This window comes from Heterodontus francisci, chromosome 38, assembly GCF_036365525.1.
Source record: "Heterodontus francisci isolate sHetFra1 chromosome 38, sHetFra1.hap1, whole genome shotgun sequence".
Lineage (NCBI taxonomy): Eukaryota > Metazoa > Chordata > Chondrichthyes > Heterodontiformes > Heterodontidae > Heterodontus > Heterodontus francisci.
In genome coordinates, this window is record NC_090408.1 from 40,564,867 (window position 1) to 40,590,488 (window position 25,622).

The 25,622-nt window shown below is 44.5% G+C and overlaps 1 protein-coding gene across 20 annotated transcripts in view; it reads right to left on the minus strand.

Annotated features, from left to right (window-relative positions):
• The window catches only part of LOC137352560 (transducin-like enhancer protein 3), a 75,418-nt gene that overhangs the window by 34,889 nt on the left and 14,907 nt on the right, over positions 1–25,622 (minus strand). For 5 of the 20 annotated variants that reach the window (XM_068018197.1, XM_068018198.1, XM_068018187.1 and 2 more), the window contains exons 5-6: positions 13,787–13,849; positions 11,757–11,861 (exon numbers count right to left, since the gene is read on the minus strand). In XM_068018197.1, coding sequence (XP_067874298.1) covers positions 11,757–11,861; positions 13,787–13,849 — 168 coding nt within the window. Of the gene's footprint in view, positions 1–907; positions 938–11,756; positions 11,862–13,786; positions 13,850–25,622 lie in introns of all 20 variants that reach the window. The other 15 variants (XM_068018182.1, XM_068018180.1, XM_068018184.1 and 12 more) reach the window with 7 other exon arrangements.

The following is a 25,622-nucleotide window of genomic DNA, read 5'->3' on the forward strand; positions in this document are numbered from 1 at the left end:
TTGGATCTTACACCCGACTTGGGAATAAGTTCATGCTCCTGATCACGATCCAGAAACACCTCCTGTCTGCCTAGCTAGGCACCTGTCCATTAGGGTTGCCAACCCTCCTGGGTTGCCTTGGGAGCATCCAGGAATTCAAGATTAATCTCTGGGACACAGCTGCAAGCAAAACACCCAGGAGATAAAAGAAAGGGGCATTAAAAAAAGTTTTTTTTTTAAAAAAATAAATATTTTTGTTTTTAGTTAAAATCAGACATGGAGAGGGTAGGACTTTTCACCAGTCAGGAACCATCTAATTTTTTTTAAAACTCTAGGACAAGGAAGGCAACAAGGCCATCCCACTACCACAACCTCAACTCAGATTAGCTATGTCAGTCTGCAGAGACCAGGGTCAGGCCTGGTAAGTTACTGGCTCAATGTCAAGCCTGGGCATTGTGGGGGGGCAGGGGGTGCACTGACCCTGGAATCAGGTCAGCTAGTGGAAATACATGGCCAGGAACCCCTCTCAGACCATCCTTGCATCTCTGCTACAGAGTTGGATGCAAAGAGATCCAGACTGAAGTGACAGCATTTGGATTGAATCAGATTGATCCCCATGAAACAACCAGGGAGAAATCATCCTGTGCTGAAGAGAAATCTAAAACAGACAACCTTGTACTTAAATACTGACAGTTAATGCAGCCCAAGGCAGCTGACAAGAGGGGGATAGAGGTGGAGGGGAGTGGAAAGGAATGCTGTCCCGATAAAAGCTCAGCCACACCGCCAAGTAGCGTTAAGATACTGCGGCTCCAGCGAAAGCAGCCAGCCCTGCGCGCATGCACGTCTGGCGCACAGAAGCAGCGAGTCACATGATCAACATGCTCGAAACACGAAAAGGCAGAAAACAGTTGAGGAGGGAGGGACTAACCATAAGAGGTGGGTAGATAGCGTGGTGCTGCTGGGAAATGAAACAGAAAAAAAATTTCAGACGTTAAATTATTAAAAGACTCAACAGTCATTGTCTGCATTCCAACAACCCTGCTTAAAAAAAAAACAATGATCCCTTAAAAGCAAGTTCACCCAAACACTTACATTCTTAACCCACCACCACCCCCCCCAAAAAAAAACAAACTCCGTTTGCTATTTTGATCTTTTTCTCGAGAACGAACACTTTCACTCAATGTAACGTAACAATGGATTGGAAGAATAACCCAAGTATTTCATTCATCAATTGCATTGTTTCAATCATCTCTCCATCTCCCTCTAATCCTCAAAGACCTTTCATTCTGGGTCCAGCACCTCAGCAGAGTGCTAGCTACTGGCTACAACTCCCACTGTGGTCCCATTCTCCAGGCTTCCCTGCTCCAGAACCAAAAAGCCTTACCATTTCACGCCATGCACTGGTACCATCAGCTATTTCACAGCACGTGCGGCTGACGTGTCAACGCGTGCCGAGATCAGCCCTCATGAGGGCAAGCGGCCACGCCACATTTTTTGGGCACCTCTGCTTGTGCAAAAGCCCCAAAGGGAGCTCTAAGCCTTGAACGCTGGTCGGCAGAACAGAACTTGCATTTATATAGCACCTTTTATAACTGCAGTACGTCCCAAAGCGCTTTACAGCCAATGAAGTACTTTTAAAGTGTAGTCACTGTTGTAATGTAGGATATACAGCAGCCAGTTTGTAGACAGCAAGCTCCCACAAACAATAATGTGATAATGACCAGATAATCTGTCTTCTTAGTGATGTTGGTTGAGGGATAAATATTGGCCAGGTCACTGCGGAGAACACGCTCAGAATAGTGCCATAGAATCTTTTAACGTGCACCCGAAGGGGCAGACAGGGCATCGGTTTAACATCTCATTCAAAGATGGCACCTCTGACAGTGAAGCACTCCCTCAGTACTGGCACTGGGAGCATCAGTCTAGAACCCCAGGATAACACTGGCCTCCACTCCCACTAAAGATGAAAATCAGCAGACATTCAGAGTGCAGGTTTCTGCACACCTCCTGGGAGTCGACAGCACCAGAAATGATGTAACATCACTCGTGAAGTGCAGTCTTAACACCAGGGTAACTTTGAGACACCAGCATGTGCCCTGACCTCCAATAACATGACCAAGAAACCATCCTTCCCGAATCTTCCTGAACAAGGATTTAGATCATGAGAGCCATCTTGGCCAAGCCTAATAAGGTTCTCCGTTGATGTTCACAGCTTCCAGCTTGGGACAAGCCTGATGCACCTCTCGACCCACCACTCCTCAGCTACATAGAATAAACAGCACAGAAAGAGGCCAGCAGCCCAACTGGTCTGTGCTGGTGTTAATGCTCCTCAGGAGCCTCCTCCCACCCTCCTCCAGCTCACCCATATATCCTGCTGTTCCTTTCTCCCTCATGTGCTTATCTACTTCCGCTTAAATATATTGATACTATTCACCTCAACTACTCCATGTGGTAGTGAGTTTCACATTCTCACCACTCTCTTGGATAAAGAAGTTTCACCTGAATTCCCTCTTGGACTCACTATCAAGTGGAAACATCATCTCGACGGCTACTGTATCAAACAGTAATTTGAAAACGCCCCATTACGTCACTCCTCAAGCCTTCTCTAACTTGGGGATATTGAGGCTAGTTGAACTCAACGACCCTCAGCAGACATCACCTGACCAGTGTAGAGTTTGTTGCCCTCCCCAGCAGCAAGGCCTCAACATCTCCAGGTTTTGCAAAGGGCACAGGGGTGATGACAGGAATTGCAGAAGTCAAGGCAGAGAAACCCCTATCGAGCAAAGATCAAGAAACACAGGAAGAGGAGGAGGTCATTCAGTAAGATCATGGCTAATCGGTACCCTTGCCTATCTGCCCCAATCGTCCCCCTGATCAATTTTTAAAAAAAAACACATTAACAGCATCACTGGTAAGGTCAGCATTTATTGCTCATCCCCAATTGCCCTAGAAAAGAGCTAAGCCATTTCAGAGGACAGTTAAGGGTCAACCACATTACTGTGGCTCTGGAGTCACATGCTGTCCAGACAGATTTCCTTCCCCAGAGGATATTAGTAAACCAGAAGGGTTTGACAACAATCCAGTAGTTACATGGTCACCATTACTGAGACTAGCTTTTCATTCCAGATTTAATTAACAGTTTACATTGCCCAGTTTCCATGGTGGGATTTGAACTCCCATCTCTGGGTCACTCATTAGACCAGCCATCTGGATTACTAGCCCAGCAACATAACCACTACACTACCACACTGTGTTCAAGATTTCTGGCTGAAATCTTGATCAGTGCAGAGACAGGGCCATGCAATGAGACCAATGTTTTGAAAAGATTGGATCACAACCACAAGCAATATCTAAAAATAATACATTTTGCAAAATGAACATATTTACACTGGAACACAACCTCACAAATCTCCATTTGACAGGATTCACAGCAAAAATGCACATTTGCAAGCTAATCGATCCTTTTAACTCCACATCCCAAGAGGACCAACCTTGAAGTGTAAAATCAAATCACAGGATCAATGAACTGCAACAGGACCTGATCTAAACAGCCCACCCTGTCACACACAGGCAAAGCTGCCCTCGCCAATTAAAGAAACCAGTTCAATAAAGGGGCACTGCCTTTGGGAGGGAGTTAGTTTTCTTTTGGTGGGGGAGGGGGAAGAGACGGAGAGGTGGATTATCGTTAGCAAGTCAAGCTGAACTTTAATTGGGCAATGCTCCTGATCACAGCCCCATTTGGAAATGTGCATGTGTGGGCAAATAAAGCTAGGCCATGATGCACTGCACAGTCGAACAGCCCACCAACCGTCACCGTGCAAAATTGCACATAAAATTTGGCTAATTAAGTGGGGAGCTCTTAATAGAAGATCTGTCGGAAGCCAAGGAAGCAGACCCCCACAGCAAGAGGCAGCACCCAATAAATAAATCAAAGTGCTTGGGTTAGAAGTTATGAGCAATTACAGTTTAAACAAGTCTGTTACTGGGTTGAGCTTTGGCACTGATTTTCTAATCTAATAGAATGGGCCACTTAACTCAGATGGTAACACATTAGTGAGAGAGCCATCATGTGCTCATTTATTTATAAGTTAGGCAGCAACAATTGACTTATTAAACTGCAGTGCATACAGCAGCATGCAAACTAGAGAAGGTTTTTGCTGTTGCCGATTGCTTGCCTTGGCCAGGTTATCTAACCATGGAAGAGCATCACAAGTGAGGCTCTATTTTGCCCTCACTTCCAGCTTTACCAGGGGGGTGCGGGGCAGGGGGGAGTGGGACGGGAACTAGATTGGGTTTAGGAGTAGGAGCCAATGACTTAGTTTCTGTAGCCACTCGCTGAGTTTGGAATCTGCTGTTCTAAAAAGAGTTGAACCATATTTTTGGAAGGGTGCAGATGAGGCAGGCACAAAGACAGGAAATCTCACCACAATGTTGAAGCTACATGCTGTGTTCTGACCAGTCTGGTTGTAACACAATCCAATGGGGAAATAAAGGTTTAAGCAAGAGAGCCAAGATCAACAATCCAACCACCCAACAATGGAACAGTGAAAAAGGCAGCCATTCGGCCCATCATATCTGTGTCACCTCTTTGAAAGAGTTATTCAACTCGTCTCACTAGCACATTCCAGATCACAACTCTCTGAAAAAAGCATTTCTCATCTCCTGCTCTGGTTATTTTGCTAATTATCTTAAATCTGTGTCCTCTGGTTTCCTACAGCTAACAGTCGTAATTGTCTTACTGGGTAAAGAAAACATTTCGAATGGTCTTAATTCCCGACCAGACCAGGAAAGTTACATGCATGCTCAATGTCCAAACTGTGCTGTGTTACCTCAGTTGGGGGCTACAGTTGCCCCTTTACCTCAGCCCAAAAAAAAGGCACAGGAGCAGGAGACAACCATTCAGCCCCTTCGGCTTGCTCCAACACTCAATAAGATCTTCTACCTCAACTCTACTTCCCTCCCCTATCCCCATATCCCTCGATTCCCTTCATGTTAGTCTTGGATATACTCAACAACGGAGTACCCACAGCTCTCTGCAGTAGAGAATTCCAGATTCACAAACTTCCAATATCAGGGTCCTCTCTCGGGCCAACATCCCCAGTATCGAGACACTGGTCATGGCTAGTCAGTTACGCAGGGCAGGCCACGCCGTCCGCATGCCTGACACAAGACTCCATACTCCCGAGTTCCGTCACGGCAAGAGGTTACCAGGAGGGCAGAGGAAATGCTACAAGGATGTCCATAAAGCCTCCCTGAAAAAAATGTGACCGCCACTGATGCGTGGGAATCTCTTGCCCGAGACCGTCCAAAGTAAAGCATCTGCGACAGTGCCAGCCAGTTTGAACATCAACATGTCCAGGCAGCGACCAAGTGCAAACAGCAGAAGGAACGTTCAGAAATTCGAGCATCCCATCCACTCGCCTCAAACACCACCTGCCCCACCTGTGGCAGAGTGTGCGGATCCAGATTTGGGCTATTCAGTCACCTAAAGACCCACAACCCTGGAGTGGAAGAAAGTCATCCTCGTTCCCGAGGGTCTGCCTAAGAGAAAGAGAATAGGCACCTTGAACACCATGCAGGAGCAGAGGGAAAAGGAATAAAAAGATTGCGGTTATATTATCAAAACAATTCCAATTCAAAACACATGGTGTGAAAGAAAAAGAACAGCGCATGAATTAAATTACTCAAAAGTGCAAACTCTAAACATTCAATGGGAGATGACAAGCTCTGTACATCAACAGGCTTCCCTCTCAGTTTCCTCATCAATACTTCAATCTACCATGACTGGTTGTATGTGCCAACTAACCTAGGAACCCATACTTCATTGAAGTTTGGAGCAGTACCTTTCACATACAGTGCTGTGTGTTTGCTCATTATCCAACATAAATTACCAGCATCTGCAGCTACTTTGCCTGAGATTTGCCAGCGGTCCTCTGCCTCTGATCTCTTTTACCACCCTCTTTAACTATTTCTTTTTAAAAAGCAAATGCAGCAAGCTCTTTTTAACCCAACAGGTGTCTGCCTGTCAAATGGGAAACATGCTCCAGGTTACCGACAGCAGCTGTGTCATTGACGCCTTATGTGGGGGAGCAAACCAGCAACAGACAAACCAGGCTTGACGATTTACACAGGGAACTGATCAGTCAAGGGGCTGTGAACCCGCCAGAATTGTCCTGGAGTCTCCAGCAATTAAAACTGGATACTGCTGCCAGTACCCTGGAGAAAAACTATAAAGGGAACTAAAAAAAAAATTATTTGAACACTTCCAATTACTTTTTATAAAAATACAAGAGCTGGGAAACACAGGTTTGACTGACAGTCAAGAATTATCCAATCAGGGTGAAGGAAAGTGTTCGCTTTCTGATTGGCTGTGGGGTGTGAGGATTGACGTGTTGGGTGACAAATGGTGGGGAGTTGGAGGTGGGAGTTGTCACCTTGTCAGTGCAGCAGTCCCTCACTGGAGGAGTCAGCCTAGATTACATGCTCTAGTCCTGGGTACATCCCTCAAGGTTTGCATGATGGTTCTACAGAAACACAGGCTGTATTGAATAAAACGTAGAACCAATTCCATTGGGGAGGAGCATGCAAAATTTAGATTCTCAAAATACAACCTTTTAACTCTGAGCAAGCAAGTGAACTGGCTCCCTGTACACTGGATATCTCAAATTTAAATACCATGGTCATATTTCTCTTCATCCCCTTCCCTTTCTAAACTGTTCCCACTTCTCTCCCCCAACCCAACTAAAAAAATAACAGTCAAGATCCTAGAGTCACAGCTACACAGCACAGAAACAGGCCCCTCAGTCCAAAGCGTCCGCACCGACCATCGAGCACCCATCCAATCTAATCCCATTTTCCCGCACTTGGCCCGTAGCCTTGTATGCTATGGCGTTTCAAGTGCGCATCTAAATACTTCTTAAATGTTGTGAGGGTTCCTGCCTCTACCACCACTTCAAGCAGTGTGTTCCAGATTCCAACCACCCTCTGGGTGAAACATCTTTTCCTCAAATCCCCTCTAAATGTCCTGCCCCTTACCTTAAATCTATGCTCCCTGGTTATTGACCCCTCTGCTAAGGGAAAACGTTTCTTCCGATCTATCCTATCAATGCCCCTCATAATTTTGTATACCTCAATCAGGTCTACAACCCTAGCCTATCCAGGGTCTCTTCATAGCTGAAATGCTGCAGCCCAGGCAACATCCTGGTGAATCTCCTCTGCACCCTCTCCAGTGCAATCACATCCTTCCTATAGTGTGGTGCCCAAAACTGTACACAGTACTCCAGTTAGAATTAATTAATTGTTAGAAAGAAACACATTTAAATTGTACGCCCCAAAAATTAATTCCTAAGCCACCAGTATTTTAGAGAAATAAGCCAACTGAACCAACCGGTGGATAATGTTTACGCTCCACCCCACCTGCATATCCTTATCTGGCTTCCTCTGAAATACATGTGAACTATTCACCTCATTTACTCCTTGTGGTAGCGAGTTCCACATTCTCACCACCTCTGGGTAAAGAAGTTTATCCCGAATTCCCTCTCGGATTTATTAGCAACTATTTACAAACCCAAGTTTTGAATTCCTGCACAAGTGGAAGCATCTTCTCTACACCTACCCGGTCAGGTCATCCCTCAGCCTTCTCTTTCCCCCCCCCCGCCTCCCCACCGAGAGAGAGCCGCAGCCTGTTAAATCTTTCCTGATAGTTGTAGCCTCCGATTTGGCCACACAATCCCTGCCACCAGGCGTCTGTAGCACATACAGAAGACCAGAAAACTCCCCCATCCCAGTATTCCTGACAGATGCTACATTGCCCAGGGCAGAAGGACCACCAATCCTTCAGAACTTTTACAGCTGAATAGATCTTCAGCCAGAAGAAAACAAAACCAATGTGGGCAGTCAAAACAAGCTTCGGCATCCAGGAGATGGGTTTTCTTTAAGCCGCTAATGGGACAGTCTTCATTTCAGCAATTTTGATTAGGTTAAACATGCCCCCAATTCCTAAAGATTGGAAACTCAGTCCAGTGAAACACTGCCAGTGCTAGGACTCATTAATCAAGCAGTACAAAAAAAAACATGCATTTATATAGCGCCTTTCACAACCAATGGATGTCCCAAAGCGCTCTACAGCCAATTAATTACTTTTCTTGAAGTATAATCACTGTTGTAATGCAGGAAACAGCAGTCAATTTGTGCACAGCAAGATCCCACGAACAGCAGTGTGTTAATAACCCAGATAATCTGCTTCTTTTTAACAGCAATGTAGACTGAGGAATAAATATTGAAAGTTTCAAAAGAGGTTGATATTTGTTGGGTTACAGAAACCAAGGGGAGTAAGATGGAGTGACAGTACAGATCAGCCATGATCTAAGTGAAAGACAGAACAGGCTGGAGGGGCTGAATGGCCTCCTCTTATGTTCCTAAAATGAAAAATAAAACACAGCAGTAGAGATTTCGAACCAAGTCGAGGTTGGCTCTTATGGCTGGAAACAGAGCAAAGTGAAGATTTATTTAAATTAACCCCAACACACTCAATGGGAACAGCAACCGGGGAGAGGAGAGAAAAAAAAAACGCAGCTTTACAAGTTAACAATAGAGTTTGACCAGGATATCAATCAGGTCACCATGCACCAGTGAAGCTTAGAATTGTCAGGTGACCCACAAACTAAAAGTGGAAATTCATGCCCATTTATTCTGCGGGAAAATTATCCTGAGAATTTCTCTAGTTGAAGATTAAATTAGAGGAAGAAAAAAAAAACACAAGAGGACAACTTGTCCAGACTGTTTATGCCTGCACTGCTGTTATTTATCAGCTATAAGCTTTTTTCACTCTAACAAGTTGCAAAATCAAAAAGCAATCCTTCTTCACAGTAGCATTGCCATGAGACACAAGGTACTGCCTGCCCTTGCATAACAGAGATGAGGTTTACTGACCCAGACACAAACGGGTCAGAGCTCTTCAAACAATAACTTTAAAATAAAATTCAAAAGCACAGCCTTAAAAAAAAAAGGCCAATACCCTCATCAAAATATCACTGCCTTGCACTTTTGTACATTTTTCCACACTGCCAAATATTTGCAAAGGATGGTTTACATTTCAGTCTCCTGATCACAATTGGGAACACAGAGCAAATACAGATTATTCTGAAGGCCAGGCTCCTTGCATATTTCATGAGAAAAATATCATAGAGGAGGAGATACCCACAACGTAAGTGATAAAAGATGGGCAGTAAAATAAAAAGGAGGGGGGGGATTCAAAAAACACACAGGCTTAAATTCAAAAGTGACACCTGTGGTGCAAAATAAAACAAAACTTTGCTCCTCTTTCTCCTTTTCCAAAGTTCTCTATGGGGAGGGAAGAGACAAAACCAACAAAAAAAAAAGTCAGAAGTAAGGCACAAAATCTATTTTAATCCCAACAGTGAGGCTCTGCTTTAAAACCAAATTCCTCAAATCAACGGCTACACTGGGGAAAAATAAGGCGGACTGCCATCGTCCCGCTCCCAATCATTAGCATCTGTGGCAGGACAATATACACCCTACAATGCGGACTAACTGGATTGGCTTGCAATTAGCGCTGGGAATTTAAAGAGATCACCACAGGCCTTTTCTGGAGGGGGGGGAAAAAGAGAGAGAGGGGGAAGGGCCATTTTAGCCAGCCCAACACCCCCTGCCCCCTCCCCACCACGTGACGTCTCAGCTCTCTTTTACAAGATAAAAAAGCCCACGCCTGAATGGCTCGACTTTGCGAAAGTATGCTGTCAAGCGCAGAACCACACAGAGGTGCTCCTTGATTGCCCACAATTCCACCCTTGCAATGGTTCATCAGACAAGCTGATTAAATGGCTGCCTGCTTAATGACAGTCCAACAGTTGTATTCAGTCAGATTCGAGGAAGCAATTACCTCTAAAATGGGGGTCACAGGCCTAACTCATTTGCCTTAATTGAATTCCAGTATCTCCCTCCAGCTGCCGTGACCCGCCTCTTGGCCTTTCAACTACTGCTCAAAAAAGGAGGCTAATCAAACCATGACTTTATTCTTAAGCCTTCTAAACATCTTGCCAATACAGGGGGAAAAAATCCTTTAAAAAGCATTACGAGTGCTCCAGGATGACCAGAGGGTATCGATTCCAGTATCTTCAGGAATCGGACAAAGAATCTTAGAGCAGTTGACCAATTTATGCTTCTGGAGAAAAGGCCAAAACAAAGAATGTGTCCCGAGGCCTTCAATGCAGCTGAAATGTATTTGATTCAAGATCATTTCCTTCCTTGAGCATATCTCAATATTCAGTGGATAATGTTCTTTTTTAAACTGCCACGCTGACCTCCACAACCCCCCTCAACCCGACAACCTCCCAATGCTCTTGGTGTCAGACACAGAAGTCTTTTCATGTCAAATATCTCCAAACGCAGCACTGTCACATAGCATCCAAACCAGTAATTAGACGTGCGAAACACTAATTTAACCCAATTAATTTCTATAGCGACTCACATCAAAATACAACATTGTCAGAGCCAATTGTGCAGTCACAGCTTGAAAGGAGGGTGAACGGCAACTCTTTAATAAAAGCACCAGACTACCGATCAGGTTTTAAAAGTGGAGTGGCAGAGTATTTAAGGCAAAGCCCGAGCTGCCAAACCACATTTTTATCCACCCCGCCCACAGTATCATTTCAGTCTCTGCAAATTGTAAGACACTTCCTAGCTCGGCCGAGCTTCAATGACCCAACACATGCCACTAACCTAGGGAGTTGAAAACCTGCTCAGTCATTGGGCTCAATTTCACATGTTGGCGGCAAACAGATTGCAGTGATGTTTCCATTCTGTAACACTCTGCATTCATCTCCTGCAACTACTGCCAGCACCATAACCCACACTTCACCCAAGATAACGAACACCCTCAAATTCAACGCAATTGCGTCTTGAAATTAGAGTCACTCGCCATTCCTAAAAGGATGTTTGGATTAATTTTGCAAAGGACTGCTTTAAACATGGATCCTTTTAGGTATCGTTCAAAAGACAAAAAAGTAAGGCCCATGATTTTATTGTGACTGGTGGGGAGATGCGAGGAACGTAAGAGAGAAGCCACCATGATGATTTTCATGGCACTGTCCCAAAATCTACATAGGATACAAAAATGACATGAGCCGTCACCCCACTGTTTTGAGCAGCATTGGAGAAAATAATGCACTCAGTACAAAATACTGCCTAGCATTAGACAAAGATTTGCACCAGCTAACATCTCAAAAAGGAGCTTATACAAGTTAACTAGGTTTTAATATAGTGACTTGTAAGTAGGTCAAACAACCTCCTCACCACATTCAATGGCTGGTTCTCTATTTTTGCTCGGTATTTGGCTGGTTAGTGGTTGGGGGGTGGGGGAAGGGGGGGGTGGAAGAGGATGTGGAGAGGGAGAGGAAACAACTTTCTTTCACTTGAAATATTGTGGCACAGCCAGAGGCAGTGAGGATCAAAGTGGCGAAAGCCGTGGAAGGAGGGGAGTCTCAGTAACAATAGCTGAGACTCAAATCCACATAACCGGGTGCCTCTTGCTGGATGAGCACGAACGCAATTATGTTCTTAAAACCATGTGCAAATTTTAGTTATGCAGATAAGCTGCACTGATGTTTACTGCTGGCAGAGAGGAATTTTGTGGTTCAGTTCTTTTGTTTGTTAAAGATCGCCTTTGCTAAAGATCATTAAAGCACCACCATCCTTTCAAAAAGGAGACTGTCAAGTTCACTCTTGAATAGTGTCAAGTAATAAGAGGGTGTACACACTGTGAGGGGCAGATTGGGAACTCCACGTACCCCGATGATCGAATTTAGCTCTGTCATAGTCACCTGCTTGGCACGTTCGACAGCCTGCGCCACTTGCTGCTGATGCTGTGAGGCAAGAGGGTTGGAGATAAAGGAGGTCGGGGGGAGGTGGTGGGGAGCAGTGGAGGAAGAAATAATTCGTTAACAAACTGTTCAGGAATTAATGCGCAGCTTTAGTATTCAAAGAACTGCATGGCAACTAGAACAAAACGACTGCTTAAAAAAAAAGATTCAACATTTGGAGGCAACTGAATTCCAGGTGCTGTGCTGAAAACTCTGGGTTTGTTAAGCTAAAGTCATTAAAAAACCCAACAGAAGGTAGGTTTATCGAGAACCTAGGAGCTTCGCAGTTGCTTTTAATGAGTATATGCAATGTCACTGCAAGTTCCAACTAAATGGAGATGATTGGGTAATTAACCTATCATGCCTGAAGACTACGATGCTGCAAATGACAGATTAATTTTACACACCTTTATATTATATAACTATCCTCCACTGACTGTATTTTGCTAGAGAAATAACCCTGCTTTTTTTTTTAATGGGGAGACTTTGCCATAGTTTCAGTCATGAGTTCAGAGACTTTGCTGTAAAACCACAAGATCCCCTCCCCCCCTCCAACTCATTGAATAATGGCACCACTGCACCAGCCAATCAGCCCCTCTCGCATTTATGGGGTATCAGAAGGGGTGGGGAGGGGGGGCTAAACATGGCCCAATTGGGGCCCCCCTTACCCACCCCCATCAACTATCACAAAAATATAGAGGAAGGCAACATGCTCAAGGGTTCCACACCCACCCTGCTGGAGGGAGGAACAGCAGGTTACCAGCCAGGATGTTGCAGACTGCACGTCTTCCAGAATCTGGCAAGTGCTGCCTCCCCTGTGGGGGGTGAGAGTAGCAAGGGGCACTGGAAAACACGCATGCATGGCCAAAGCGGGACTGACTTTCAAGTTCTTTCACTGCTCCCATAGGAGAAGCAACTAACCAACAATGGAGTTGGGACACGGCAAGAGTCATGCCAAGAAGCCGTCATTGCACTCAGTGGCGCCAACAATCAGCAGTGGTTGAGCCTGGGTCGGGGTGGGGCAAAGGTCATGGCTCCCCAATCAATGAGTTTAGCCAAAGCCTCCATTTCGCACCCAGAAAACAACATTAGAGCTGAAGCACTTAGCAGTAAAATCAGGGAGTGTTTTTCCCACACAAAGTAGTGGCAATCTGGAATTCGCTCCTGCAAAAGGGAATGGAAACTTTTGAGATGGGGATGGATGGATTTCTGTTGGGTAAGGGCATCAAGGAACATGGATCCCAAGGTGGGTAAATTAAGCCAAGGTACAGATCAGCCATATTGGAAGAGGAGGGCAAAACAGGATCAAAGGGCTGAATGGGCTGTTTCTATGAGTAAGCCTGCTGATACTGTTAATAAGGCTATTAACCATGGGAGTGCATCAGAACCAAGACAAAGATCTGTCTTTGACCAAAATGCATGTTTCAGCTGGGATTAGTGGGGAGCAGGAACCCCGGCCAAATTCTTCCTCCCGACCCTCATCTCATATCTTTACTGACACAGGAGAGACAATCTCGTAATTCACCCACACGCAGTTCATGGCAGTGGCAGAGTGCTTGCATGCGCCATTTTGGATGGACATCTGAGTGGGAAGAGAAGATCCCTACGACATTCCTCTGATTGGACTACATCATGTAAGTGGGTTAATGAGTATAACCATTGAAAATCACAGGTCATACTACCACATGGACCTGGGGATCTGCAACTCCTAATCCTGGTTAATGGAGGGTGGAATAACAAACTGGACAAGGCTATCAATATAGAGAGGGGTAAGGGAGAGATGGTGCATACATAAGATGCATTTCTGGAGGGGAGAGGCAAAAAAGGAGTCGAGATATTGCTTAAGGGTGAGGTACACTTACAAGAGGCAACTGGACATTCTCACACGGCAACAGTAAACAACTAGAGGATTGAGCAGGATCACTTACCTCTTGTGAAAGAAAAGGCATGATTTGTGCCAAGATCGTGTTTAGCCTTTTAGCAATCTCAGTCTGAGCAGAAGGGAAAAAAAAAAACACAAGAAAACGTTGATTAGTATTTGAGAAAAACTCTTTATAAAGTTGAGAGAATGTGAAGCACACTGTCCCAGAAGGCAAAGTAAACTGAGGTACTGCTGAGAGAGATAACACCATTATAAACCAAGTATTTATTGTGCAGATGGAGAGAAAAGACTGGGAATTATGATTACATCAAGCTGCCATGCCCAACAAAAAATGACCAAAGGACAAAGTGGAGAGGTGGGGAGAAAAAAAAGAGACAGACAGACAGAGTTCCCAACGGCCTACCCTTGTCCCAACATTTAGTGTCTCCCATCGATCAAGGAAGGTTCTAAATGCTCAGTATGGAACATACATCTCCCACTGTAGAACTGAACCATACAGGGAAGAGGCTCCCAGGATCAGTTGTCTCCCCCCACCCTGCTCAAGTCTGTGCCAAGTTATCCAATCTCAGTATTACAAAGTGCTACAATTGATTCCATGCCAAGGTGCATGCAAGCAGCAGCTTTTTAAAACATAAGAAATAGGAGCTGGAGACGGCCTTTAGACTCTCCGAGCTGCTCCACCATTCCACAAGATCGTGACTGATCGTTGACCTGAACTCCACCTTCACGCACTATTACTATATCCCTCAATTCCCTTAGTAATAACAAACTTGTTGGGTAAGACTATTGAAGGATACGGATAGTTGGGCTTTACACCCAATCTAATCCTTGGGGGAAAAAAATCTGCATCTTTCATAACCATCAGAAATTGCTTTGATGTTTCATCACCAGAACTATCCAGAAATGGCAGGGAGATTATGAGCTTGCGTCCTTGACTAAAGGCACAGCCACAAAAGGCCCAGTGCCATGGAAACAAGCTGGCTTAGTCAGCAACTGATGCTTGGTACAAGGTGGATCGGTTTCGTTTGATCGCTACCTCACTCCTTTATGACAAGGTTGCAGACCACTCCCCAATCGTAGTTAAATCTCCTACTGGTACAGGCAAAGGCAGCCACAGCTAGGGATCAAAGACTGCCTTATTTAATTAGGAACTTTGAAATTGAATTGTATTTATCACAAAGTTCAACCCCAGCACCGTTGCCTCACCCACCTACACCTTAACAAGGCACTAGAGAGAGGACCCTGGCTATAGTCCATTCTCCAAAAGCCTAAAAGGTTCTCTCTTCTGGCTCCATTTGATTAAGCATGCAATTCTCCAAGCTGTCCAATTAAAGGCACATATTGTCATATAACTAAATTACAGGCCGCATGATAACACAGCTACATTAACAATTTATCTCAAGAGTGGCCCTGACTTAGGAAGCCTGGGCAGCAGGAGAGAGAGACTTGAACAAGCTCAAAGATCCTTAGGTTACAAAACATTATTCTTAACAATGTGAAACTATTCATTTCTGAACACATTCCTCATTCAGCACCATAAATTTCACAAGCACTTGTACACGGAAGGCGCAATTGTTATCTGTCTAAATACTTCAAAAGGATTATTCTTGTACACTTCAGCTCACAGACATCTATTAAAGTTTCATTAAAAGACAACCGCCAAGACATTTGTCCCTTTCCCCCTCCTTAACTGAACCAGTGTAATCTTTGATGTTAAACAGCTGTCAAAATGGCCTGTGATACAAACCCATCAGTGCAAAGCTTCGTGGTAAAGCCACCACATCTGTAATCACACACTGTTCGAACACACTGACAACATACAATCTCCAAACATGATGGTTCATACAAGGTCAGTTGGCTAACTCCATATAATGCAGGACAAGTTGAGTAGAAGAGCGAGCGGGGGAAAGAGAGAGTGAGAGTGTGGGAGAAAAAGGGGGAAAGAGAGGGGGAGCAAGAGATTTAACATTGAGCTGCATACAGGTTATCTTCAAACTCCAATGTGCTGACTCTTGGGCAAAAGCAGTTGACCTCCACAAGTAAGGAATATTGCCAAAAATAAGTTATAAAATTGGCCCAACTTGAGTAGCAAGCATCAAACAATTCTCAAAGGCCAGTTGACAAACTTGCAATAAACATAGCCTTGCCATGCCCCATTTTTGGAAGTTCCCCCCCACCTCCTGCTAAACATTATACACCACACTAAGGGAGCAAGTAGTCTCAAGCCCGTCATTCCATTCTTCAAATCAGCTGTTAAGCTATGCAAGAGTGGCTGACAGTTTGCCAGAGATGGGCAAATGAAGATGAGAAGGCACCAAGACAGTTCAGTGAAACAACAACTCATTACAATGTGGTTGTGCACAATGGGATTATATTGTGGCATGGAATGCCAGGACATTCCCTCCCTTTCCATTTGCCTTTTGGCATCTATTCAGGGGCATCCTTTTACACTCAAGAGTTGCAAGTCCGGTGAAGGTTCAATGCCCAGGTGTTCTATCGAGTGTGGTATTGAACAATACCAAACAGGTTCCCCAGGTTCATCAATGGTCTCGAGTGGAATATGACCTCAGCTACAAGGTTGAGAGTTCAAGTCCCACTCCAGACACTCGAGTATATAATATATACTTCCCTTCCTCGACTTCTCTGTCCCCATCTCTGGGGATAGGTTGTATACTAATATCCATTATAAGCCCACCGACTCCCACAGTTACCTCGACTACACTTCTTCACACCCTACCTCCTGTAAGGACTCCATTCCATTCTCCCAGTTTCTCCGTCTCCGACGCATCTGCTCTGATGATGCTACCTTCCATGACAGTGCTTCTGATATGACCTCCTTTTTCCTCAACCGAGGATTTCCCCCCCACTGTGGTTGACAGGGCCCTCAACCGTGTCCAGCCCATTCCCTGCACCTCGACCCTCACCCCTTCCCCTCCCTCCCAGAACCGTGACAGGGTTCCCCTTGTCCTCACTTTTCACCCCATCAGTCTCCATATCCAAAGGATCATCCTCCGCCATTTCCGCCACCTCCAGCGTGATGCCACTACCAGTCGCATCTTCTCCTCCCTTCCCCTGTCAGCATTCCGAAGGGATTGTTCCCTCCACGACACCCTGGTCCACTCCTCCATTACCCCCAGCACCCCGCCCCCGTCCCATGGCACCTTCCCCTGCAAATCGCAGGAGGTGTAATACCTGCCCATTTACCTCCTCTCTCCTCACTATCCCAGACCCCAAACACTCCTTTCAGGTGAAGCAGCGATTTACTTGTACTTCTTTCAATGTAGTATACTGTATTTGTTGCTCACAGTGTGGTCTCCTCTACATTGGGGAGACCAAGCGCAGACTGGGTGACCGCTTTGCGGAACATCTCCGCTCAGTCCGCAAGCAGGACCCTGAGCTTCCGGTTGCTTGCCATTTCAACACTCCCCCCTGCTCTCATGCTCACATCTCTGTCCTGGGATTGCTGCAGTGTTCCAGTGAACATCAACGCAAGCTCGAGGAACAGCACCTCATCTACCGATTAGGCACACTACAGCCAGCTGGACTGAACATTGAGTTCAATAATTTCAGAGCATGACAGCCCCCCATTTTACTTTCATTTTTAGTTATTTTTTCTTCCTTTTTTACAATCTTTTTTTTTGCATTTATTTCATTTCATCTTAGTTTGTTCGGTTTGCTTACCCACTGTTTTTTTTCAGGTTTGCACTTGCTGCTGTTCAATATTCAGTGTATTAACACCTAATCTGTACTAATGCTTTGTCTTTCAACACACTATTAACATATTGTTTGCCTTTGCTCCGTGACCTTTTGGTCAGCTATGTGGCCTGGTCCAATCTAGACCTCCTTTGTTATCTCTTGCCCCACCCCCACCTCACTTGCTTATAACCTGTGACTTTTCTAATATTTGTCAGTTCCGAAGAAGGGTCACTGACCCGAAACGTTAACTCTGCTTCTCTTTTCACAGATGCTGCCAGACCTGCTGAGTGGTTCCAGCATTTCTTGTTTTTATTTCAGATTTCCAGCATCCGCAGTATTTTGCTTTTATATTACTCGAGTATATAATCCAGGCTGACTTTCCCAGTGCCAGTACCAAGGAGTGGTGGCACTTTGAGGTGCCTTCTTTCAAGTGAGACGTAAAACCTAGGTATCATCTGCTTTCTCGGGGGACACAAAGATCCCATGTCACTATTTGAAAGAGGAGCAGGGGTTTCTCCCGTGTCTGAAAGCAGAGTATCTGGTCATTTATTTCACTGCTGTTTGAGATTCCCACACAAGACCCACCCACATTGCAATTATACAGGATCGCACCCCACGTCCACCCCAAACAGCAAGTGCCACTTTAAAGGGCACAGGTACAAGCAACAACAATGCAGAATAGGCAGTTTAAATCAACACACTTTTCTTCAAGAAACTATCAACCATGGGGATACAAATTTGCATGTGTAACTCCCACGACATTCCAGAGTAACTCTGGTGAATTATTTTCTGAGGTTACTCCTGTGCATTCCCCCTGCCAGGAGCCTCCAGTTACCTAGACCCAGTCTTCCAGAACACATTCCCTAAATTCCTCTGCCTTTCAACATTCTCCCCTCCTTTAAGACCATCTGCAAAACCCCAGCTATTTGACTGAGCTTTTGACCGCCCCTCCTAATATCTACCTTCTTGGTGCCCATTACTGTGTTCTTATGAGTTGTAATTCAAGAAATAGGAGAACATTCAGCCCCTCGAGCCTGCTCTGCCATTCAATATTATGACTGATCTTCAACCTCAATTCCACTTTCCTGCTCTATCCCCATCTCCCCCAATTCCCTTAGTGCCCAAAAACCTCTGTATCCCAGTCCTTGAAAATACTCATGCACAGCTCTCTGTAGTAGAGAATTCCAAAGAGTCATTCTCCTCATCTCAGTTCCAAATGGCTACCCCTTATCCCTAGACTATGACCCCTAGTTCTAGACTCCGCCTCTCAGCATCTACCCTGTCAAGACCTCTTAAGAACTTTATACATAAAACGGACATTTTTGTCTTTAAAAAGTGCTAGAGGCATTTTGAATGTCTGTGTTTGTTATTCCCACAGCCAACAACACTCTACTATAAACAGCTCAATTACCAGAGAGAGACAACCAGAGTTGTTACGATCTGGAATGCACTGTCAGAAAAGGATGATGGGATCAGATTCAATAGTGACTTTCAAAAGGGATACACTGGACCCGCAGGCTAATAGGAGTTAACGAGACAGGCTCCACTGTTGTGACCTGAAAAAAAGTTAACCTGCCTCTTCTTTCTACAGCTGTTAAACCAACTTGCCCGAGTGTATCCAGCATTTTCTGCATCAGATTGGAATATTTGCATAATTTTAAAGATGAAGTTGAAAGAAGAAACTTCAGGTCTCGAGTCCTTTTGCCAAAGTTTCTCATCGCATGATTGAACAGCCAAAAACAGAATTTCTTTAAAAAGGCGATGCCCTAGAACAGAGAACACTGGCGAACACACAACCTGTGCAAAGTTACACTTCAGTTCTTTTGGGCTTTAGCCCAGTCAGAATACTGCAAAGAGATGTTACAACAGGAGACAGCCGCTGAACCCCTTAAGCCTGTTCTGGATTAGATCATGGCTGATCTGTAGCGTAACTGCAGCTACTCGCCTTAGTTCCATAACCTTAAAAACATTGCCTAACAAAAATCCATCAATCCGAGTTTCGTAATTTTTAACGGACCCCCAGCCTCAGCATCCTGGGGGAAGAGAGTTCCAGATTTCCACTACCCTTCATGTGAAGGAGTGCTTCCTGACATCATCCCTGAATGGCCAAGCTCTAGTTATGCTCCCTTGTTCTGGATTCCCCCACCAGAGAAAAGGGTTTCCCTTTATATACCCCATCAATTGCTTTAAATCGTCTTCAACGCCTCAATTATATCACTGCTTAATCTTCTATACTCAATGGAACACAAGCTTGTCTGCACAACCCATCCTTGTAATTTAACCCTTCAGGCCTGGTATTACTTGGGTGAATCTGCACTCTGCACTGATTTTACATCCTGGAGATATTTCAAAGTGTACTGCTGAGAATCTGGGAAGGCTGTTGATTTTCAGCATCTTTAGACTCTCCCTGATAGCTTCAAACAATGGAGGTGAGGTTTTCCTGTTTACCAATATGTAAATTAAGAGCTCTATAACTCCAGCCCTATTAAACATTGGGAGTTTCTTTCGAGGTTGTCAATTAAAAAAACACATAGCAGCTTTATTCTTTCCCCTGGATGCATCTCAGCGGGGATTCTCCGAATGACCAGCCCCTTTCAGACTGAGGGGCATTCAACAATTTAAATGAGTCTCTTTCCTCCCCATGGTCCTCAATGTTTTGTCACTAGTTCAGGATCCTAATTCCCAAGAGAATATCAGCAGAAACCGTCTTCAATTGCTGGCCAAAGACATTCCCCACTTGGTTAACAAGATAGCAGGGAAAATCCACATTGCTGACTCAAATGGGTTGCCCTATACTCAGGCCCTCCATCAAAGAACTTGCATTCACATAGCGCCCGTCATGAACTCAGGACGTCCCTTAGCACTTTACAACCACTGAAGTGCTTTCTGAAGTGTAGTCACTCTTGCAATGTAGGAAACGTGGCAGCCAATTGGTGCACAGCAAGCTCCCACAATTAACAACGCGAGATGTTTCCACATGTAGGCAAGGCCAGAGCTATGGGCAATAAATATATTTAAAAAGTCACTAATAAATACAATAAGGGAATTCAAGAGCAACATCTTCACCCAGAGTGGCGAGTATGTGGATCTCACTACCACAGCTGAACAGTACAGATGTATTGAAAGGGAAGTTACATAACACAAGGGAAAACAAAATATAAAGGATATGCTGATGCAATGAAAGGTGGGAGGAGGCTCGCGTGGAGCATCAACACCAGCACAGACTTGTTGGGCCGAATGGCCTGTTTCTGTGCTGTACATACTTTGTAATCTGTGATTTAAAAAGTGATGTTGGTTGAGGGATACATATTAGCCAGGACATTGGGGAAACTCCCCTGCTCCTCTTCAAAATAGTGCCATGTAGTCTATGATCACCCTGGGAAGGCAGACGGTTTAACGGCTCATCCATAAGGCAACACCTCGAGTGCAGCACTGCCAGTGTACTGTACCAGGTCAACCTAGAGCTGTGTTCACGTCTCTGAAGTGCGACTTGAACCCATGAGTTTCTGACCCAGGTGAGAGTGCGACCCATTGAGGCACAGCTGACAGTGGCTATACCTAGAAAAGTGGGGGGCGGGAAACACTAACATTGGCATTCTCACCTGCCCAAGGAATCAACCAATCACCTAAGGCACTGCTCAGCACCTCTGCAGATTGTGGCACCACTTAAACCCCCAATATAGCACGGCCAAAAACCAGACTGATGCTGACAGCATTGCCTGCAGGCAAAATACAACACAGGTGGAAACCCCCTGGCCTTGAGCTACATTAACAATTATTCAGCAAACCTTAGACTTGCTTGTTTTTGTTAGTGAGCTGCTGAAAGACTTAATGTTTAACAGTCAACACCCTATTCAGAGGAGTGCAGTTTCTTTTAATAGACCCTAGATGTCTTTAACACTTTGCTATACGGAGCGATGAATCATTGAAACCTCATTTACACTTCAAACTTCGAGATTACATTCAATTTGACCCAGGAATGAAACAGCTGTCTTTAATCTCTTTCCCCCAATTCTCTATCTTCCATTCCCTCGTTTCCTAGGGAAAGAGAAATCTGCTTACACCAGATTTTCAAAACAAAATGAAGAAACCCATTAATGTGCAGACTACAAACATATATACATGGGGAAAAAAAACCACAAAATGGAGGTGGAAGAGAAGAATTCCTGCCATTTCCAGCACTTTCCGTTTTTCTCTTATACAAGGAGAATTCTACCTTGCCAGCAGAATAAGTCCACAGCACAGATAAAAAATACTATTTGAGTCATCGAATTCTGCATCAATTCAGGTCCATCTGTTCAAGCCAAACCTGCTTAATATCACGGAAAATTTCAAACCAGAGATTGATAGATTTGTTAAGCATGGATATTACAGAACCAAGGTGGGTGAATGGAGTCAAGATTTAGATCAGCTATGATCTAACTGAATGGTTCAAGGAACTGAACTGATTTAAGTGGTGCCCTACCACCTACAAATACCACGGCTAGATACTGGTGAACCACAGAGATTTTCTTCTTTCACCCCGCACCCCCTCTTGCCTCCAACTCAAGACAAGCGTGGGTTCTAAAATTACATCTGAACTGTGTCACCACCAAAGCCTATTAATCTGCAACAGAATGAAAGGCCAAAACAGCAGAGTGTAGGCTTTATGAAGCATTACACCTCCCAGTAATATGATCCATTCATCAAGTCCTCAGTGGCAACCAAACTCTCCTCGGAACACGAACGGGTAATTTCCAGCCAAGAAAATTTCTCAATTCATCTTTCACGTTACCATGGTTACCTGGGAACCAGTCCCCGAGATCATTATGTAAATTGCACTTTCCTTGACCACAACAGGCTGTGAAGTCACATGACATGCACCGAGGCAGGTCATTAAACTGAATTTTCAAGCTGCCAATCAATACTGCTTCACAAATTAAGAGCAGATAAAGCAAGCAACAGGAACCAAGCCAACAGACTGAGTCAACCAGATTCTTTGGGGCATCACAAGCTCTCCTTCCCCCTCCCTTACCCAAGTCAAATTTGAGGATGCTTCAGTTTCTCGGATAATCCCTTATCACAATACAATAACTTCAAACTTCTGAAGAGTCAGAGGAATTACGGCAGCAGCAAGACCAAATGAAAAGCTGGACAGAGTAATCTTCTCAGCATTTATACATCTTAAATGCAGTAAAATGTCCCGAGCTGCATCCCGCGACAGTTTATCTAGTCTGTAGCTCCGCCTTCGAAGCCACGCAATGTCATGTTCAATCCAGCAACGTCAAGTGATCTCAGCTAGTTGCAGGAATTGTGCAGTTGTATTTGGACCAAGATCAGGCTTAGCCGTGATGTCTCCACGGCTAATCGTCTGTCTGTGCAATCGTCAAAAGCGAACACATAAATGACACCCCCCCCAACCCTCTGGGGCAAGGTACCAGAGTAACCAGCAGTGCTGGACTTGTAACCCCTTGAGGAGAGGAGAGCTCCAACGTTCCAAACAAGTGACTTATTCGGAGTGACCTATCATAGTTTCATATAGCACAGGATGCAGCTACTTGGCCCAATGCCAGCTCCTTCAAGGAGCTATTCAATTGATCCCACTCTCCTGCTCTTTCCCCATAGCCCTGCAAATATTTCCCCTTCAAATATTTATACAATTTCCTTTTGAAACTTACCATTTAATCTGCTTCCACCGCCCTTTCTGTCTCACAACTCGTGTAAAAAGGTTCATCCTCATGTTGCCTCTGGTTCTTTTGCCAATCACCTTAAATTTGTGTCTTCTGGTTACCGACCCTTTTGTCACGAGAAACAGTTTCTCTTTATTTACTGCATCAGAACCCTTTATGATTTTGAACGCCTCTATTAAAATCGCCCCTTAACCTTCTTTGCGGTGTTGCAAGGAGAATCCCCACTTCCCCAGTCTCTCCACAGAACTGAAATCTCGCCTTGGTTCTGTAATCCTTAATGTAATTCTGACCTACCACAAACATGGCATCCTGGATCAAAATAATTAGCACTAAACTAAAATCGCAATTTATAAAGAGCCAAGCAATCAAAACAAAAATTGATGTTACTGTTGTTAGAAGCCTTTCCACCGTGTGTAAAATCCCACAGACCCCTCTCCCCTCCCCCACACAAATTCCACTTCAACAGATCAAAGGAAAGAAACACAAATACAATTTGTCACCATGTCAAAATTCTGTCACTTGTGGAATCCTCTTTTCAAGAGGGGTAAGAAAATTCCCCATCCAACATGTCCTTGGAGGTTCCTGCAGTGTCGCTTTGTGCCCCTCCTCTTCTCTTCACAAACCCCCCGCCTCCCCAATCCCCCTCTGGTCCTATTCATTTACAGCTCTTTAGGATGTTTTCCTGACTTCAGTAAATGGAGGAAGGGCCAGAGTTAGTAGAAAATATGATAAGGACTCTTGATGGACCGGAGAGTGAGGGCCATGCTTAAGTCGATCATTAACTGGGCTCATGAACCAACAGCACGAACAGATTATTTAGTCTTTATCACATTACTGTTTGTGGGAGCTTGCTGTGCATTATTTGGCTGCTGTTTCCTAGATTACAACAGTGACTACACTTCAAAAAAAGTTTATCACTGGTTGTAAAGAACTTTGGGGCATGCTGAGGTTGTGATCGGAGCTACAGAAATGCAAGTTCTTTTATTTTACTATGTTCATAAGAGTGCTCCATCCAATTGCTCAGATACAATTGTACTTCTGAATATCTACATTTATTCATTAAAAAAACTTTTCCGCCCAATTTAACCATTAAAAGTTCTGAAGGGTCACCGACCTGAAACGTTAACTCCGTTTCTCTTTACAGATGCTGCCAGACCTGCTGAGTATTTCCAGCATTTCTTGTTTTTATTTCAGATTTCTAGCATCTGCAGTATTTTGCTTTTATATTAACCATTAAAAGGTTTGCCTTGAGCATCTACTGCACAAAATCACTGAATTAACGTGCACTTAAACACAGTGTTGCTAACCCAGTTTTACCCTTAGGATATATATCAGAGACATTATCCCATGACATTTTCAGCCATGAAAACGCTCATTGTTTTTCTGGGGGGAAAAAAATGGTGTTGAGCTAGAAATAAAATTTGCTAAGTTACATTTCTGTGCCCGACTGAGCAGTGTCCCAGACAATTAAAGTTCGCCTGTCAGGGTTCCATTAGACTGATGTTAGGAACAGACAAGAGGCTTGAATGGCTGCTCGTGTGTGTGACAATTAACTGACATTCACTCCCAAAGTCTTGATCTCAATCTTTGATGAAAGACAAATTCAAAAACAGTCGTGTAGCAATTATGTTAATGGACTAATGATGCAGAGAACACAAAATTTCACTATGGCAGTTTTGAGAATTTAAGTTCAGTTTTTTAAAATCTGGAAATAAAAAGTGACCAAGAAACTTTGGATTGTTGCAAAAACCCAACTGGTTCATTAATGTCCTTTAGGGAAAGAAACCCGCCATCTTCACAAAGCGTGATCTAGTCCACGTCAACATGGTTGACTCTCAACTGTCCTCTGAAGTAACCTAGTAAACTCTGTTGTAATCAAATGCTGCAAGAGCATCAGTTCAAGATAAACGCCCACCACCAGCTTCTCAGGGTAACTAAGGGCAATAGGAACCAGCGACACACACAGCCAGGGAATGAATTAAAATCAGGAACATTTTGTCCTGTGTTCTACATACTCAAATGAGGAGTGAGTAGGAAAATGCCATCCCCCAATTAGCTTTCCCACCAAGAATGGCATCTGCGTTGGGATAAGAAGCTAAAAACACTCTCCTTGCTGCAAATGCTGTTATTCAACCTTGATTGAAACAAGACTTAAGACACTGAGAAGTCAAGTAGCTCCCCATTTCACCTCCCCCTTCCCCAAAAGTGTCAGCTCGCAGAAACACAGTTCTACAGATGCCCTTCAGTACTTGCCCGAGCAGACTTTCTTTACAAAGTTATGCCTAATCACAGTGCAAGCAGACTTTTCAACTAGGGAAGGGCTGGCATCAGAACCCAACAAAGCTGATCCTTGCCTAGTGCCCACTTTCTGGGAAAGAGTCATTGGGTAAAAATCAGGTGCAGGACTTGCCTCTCCCTTTCTCACTAGCCCAAAGAAACTGAAGGCAGTCGCAACCCCAGTTGAGGGCAGCCAAGCCAAGTTTAGAGATACAGCACTGAAACAGGCCCTTCGGCCCA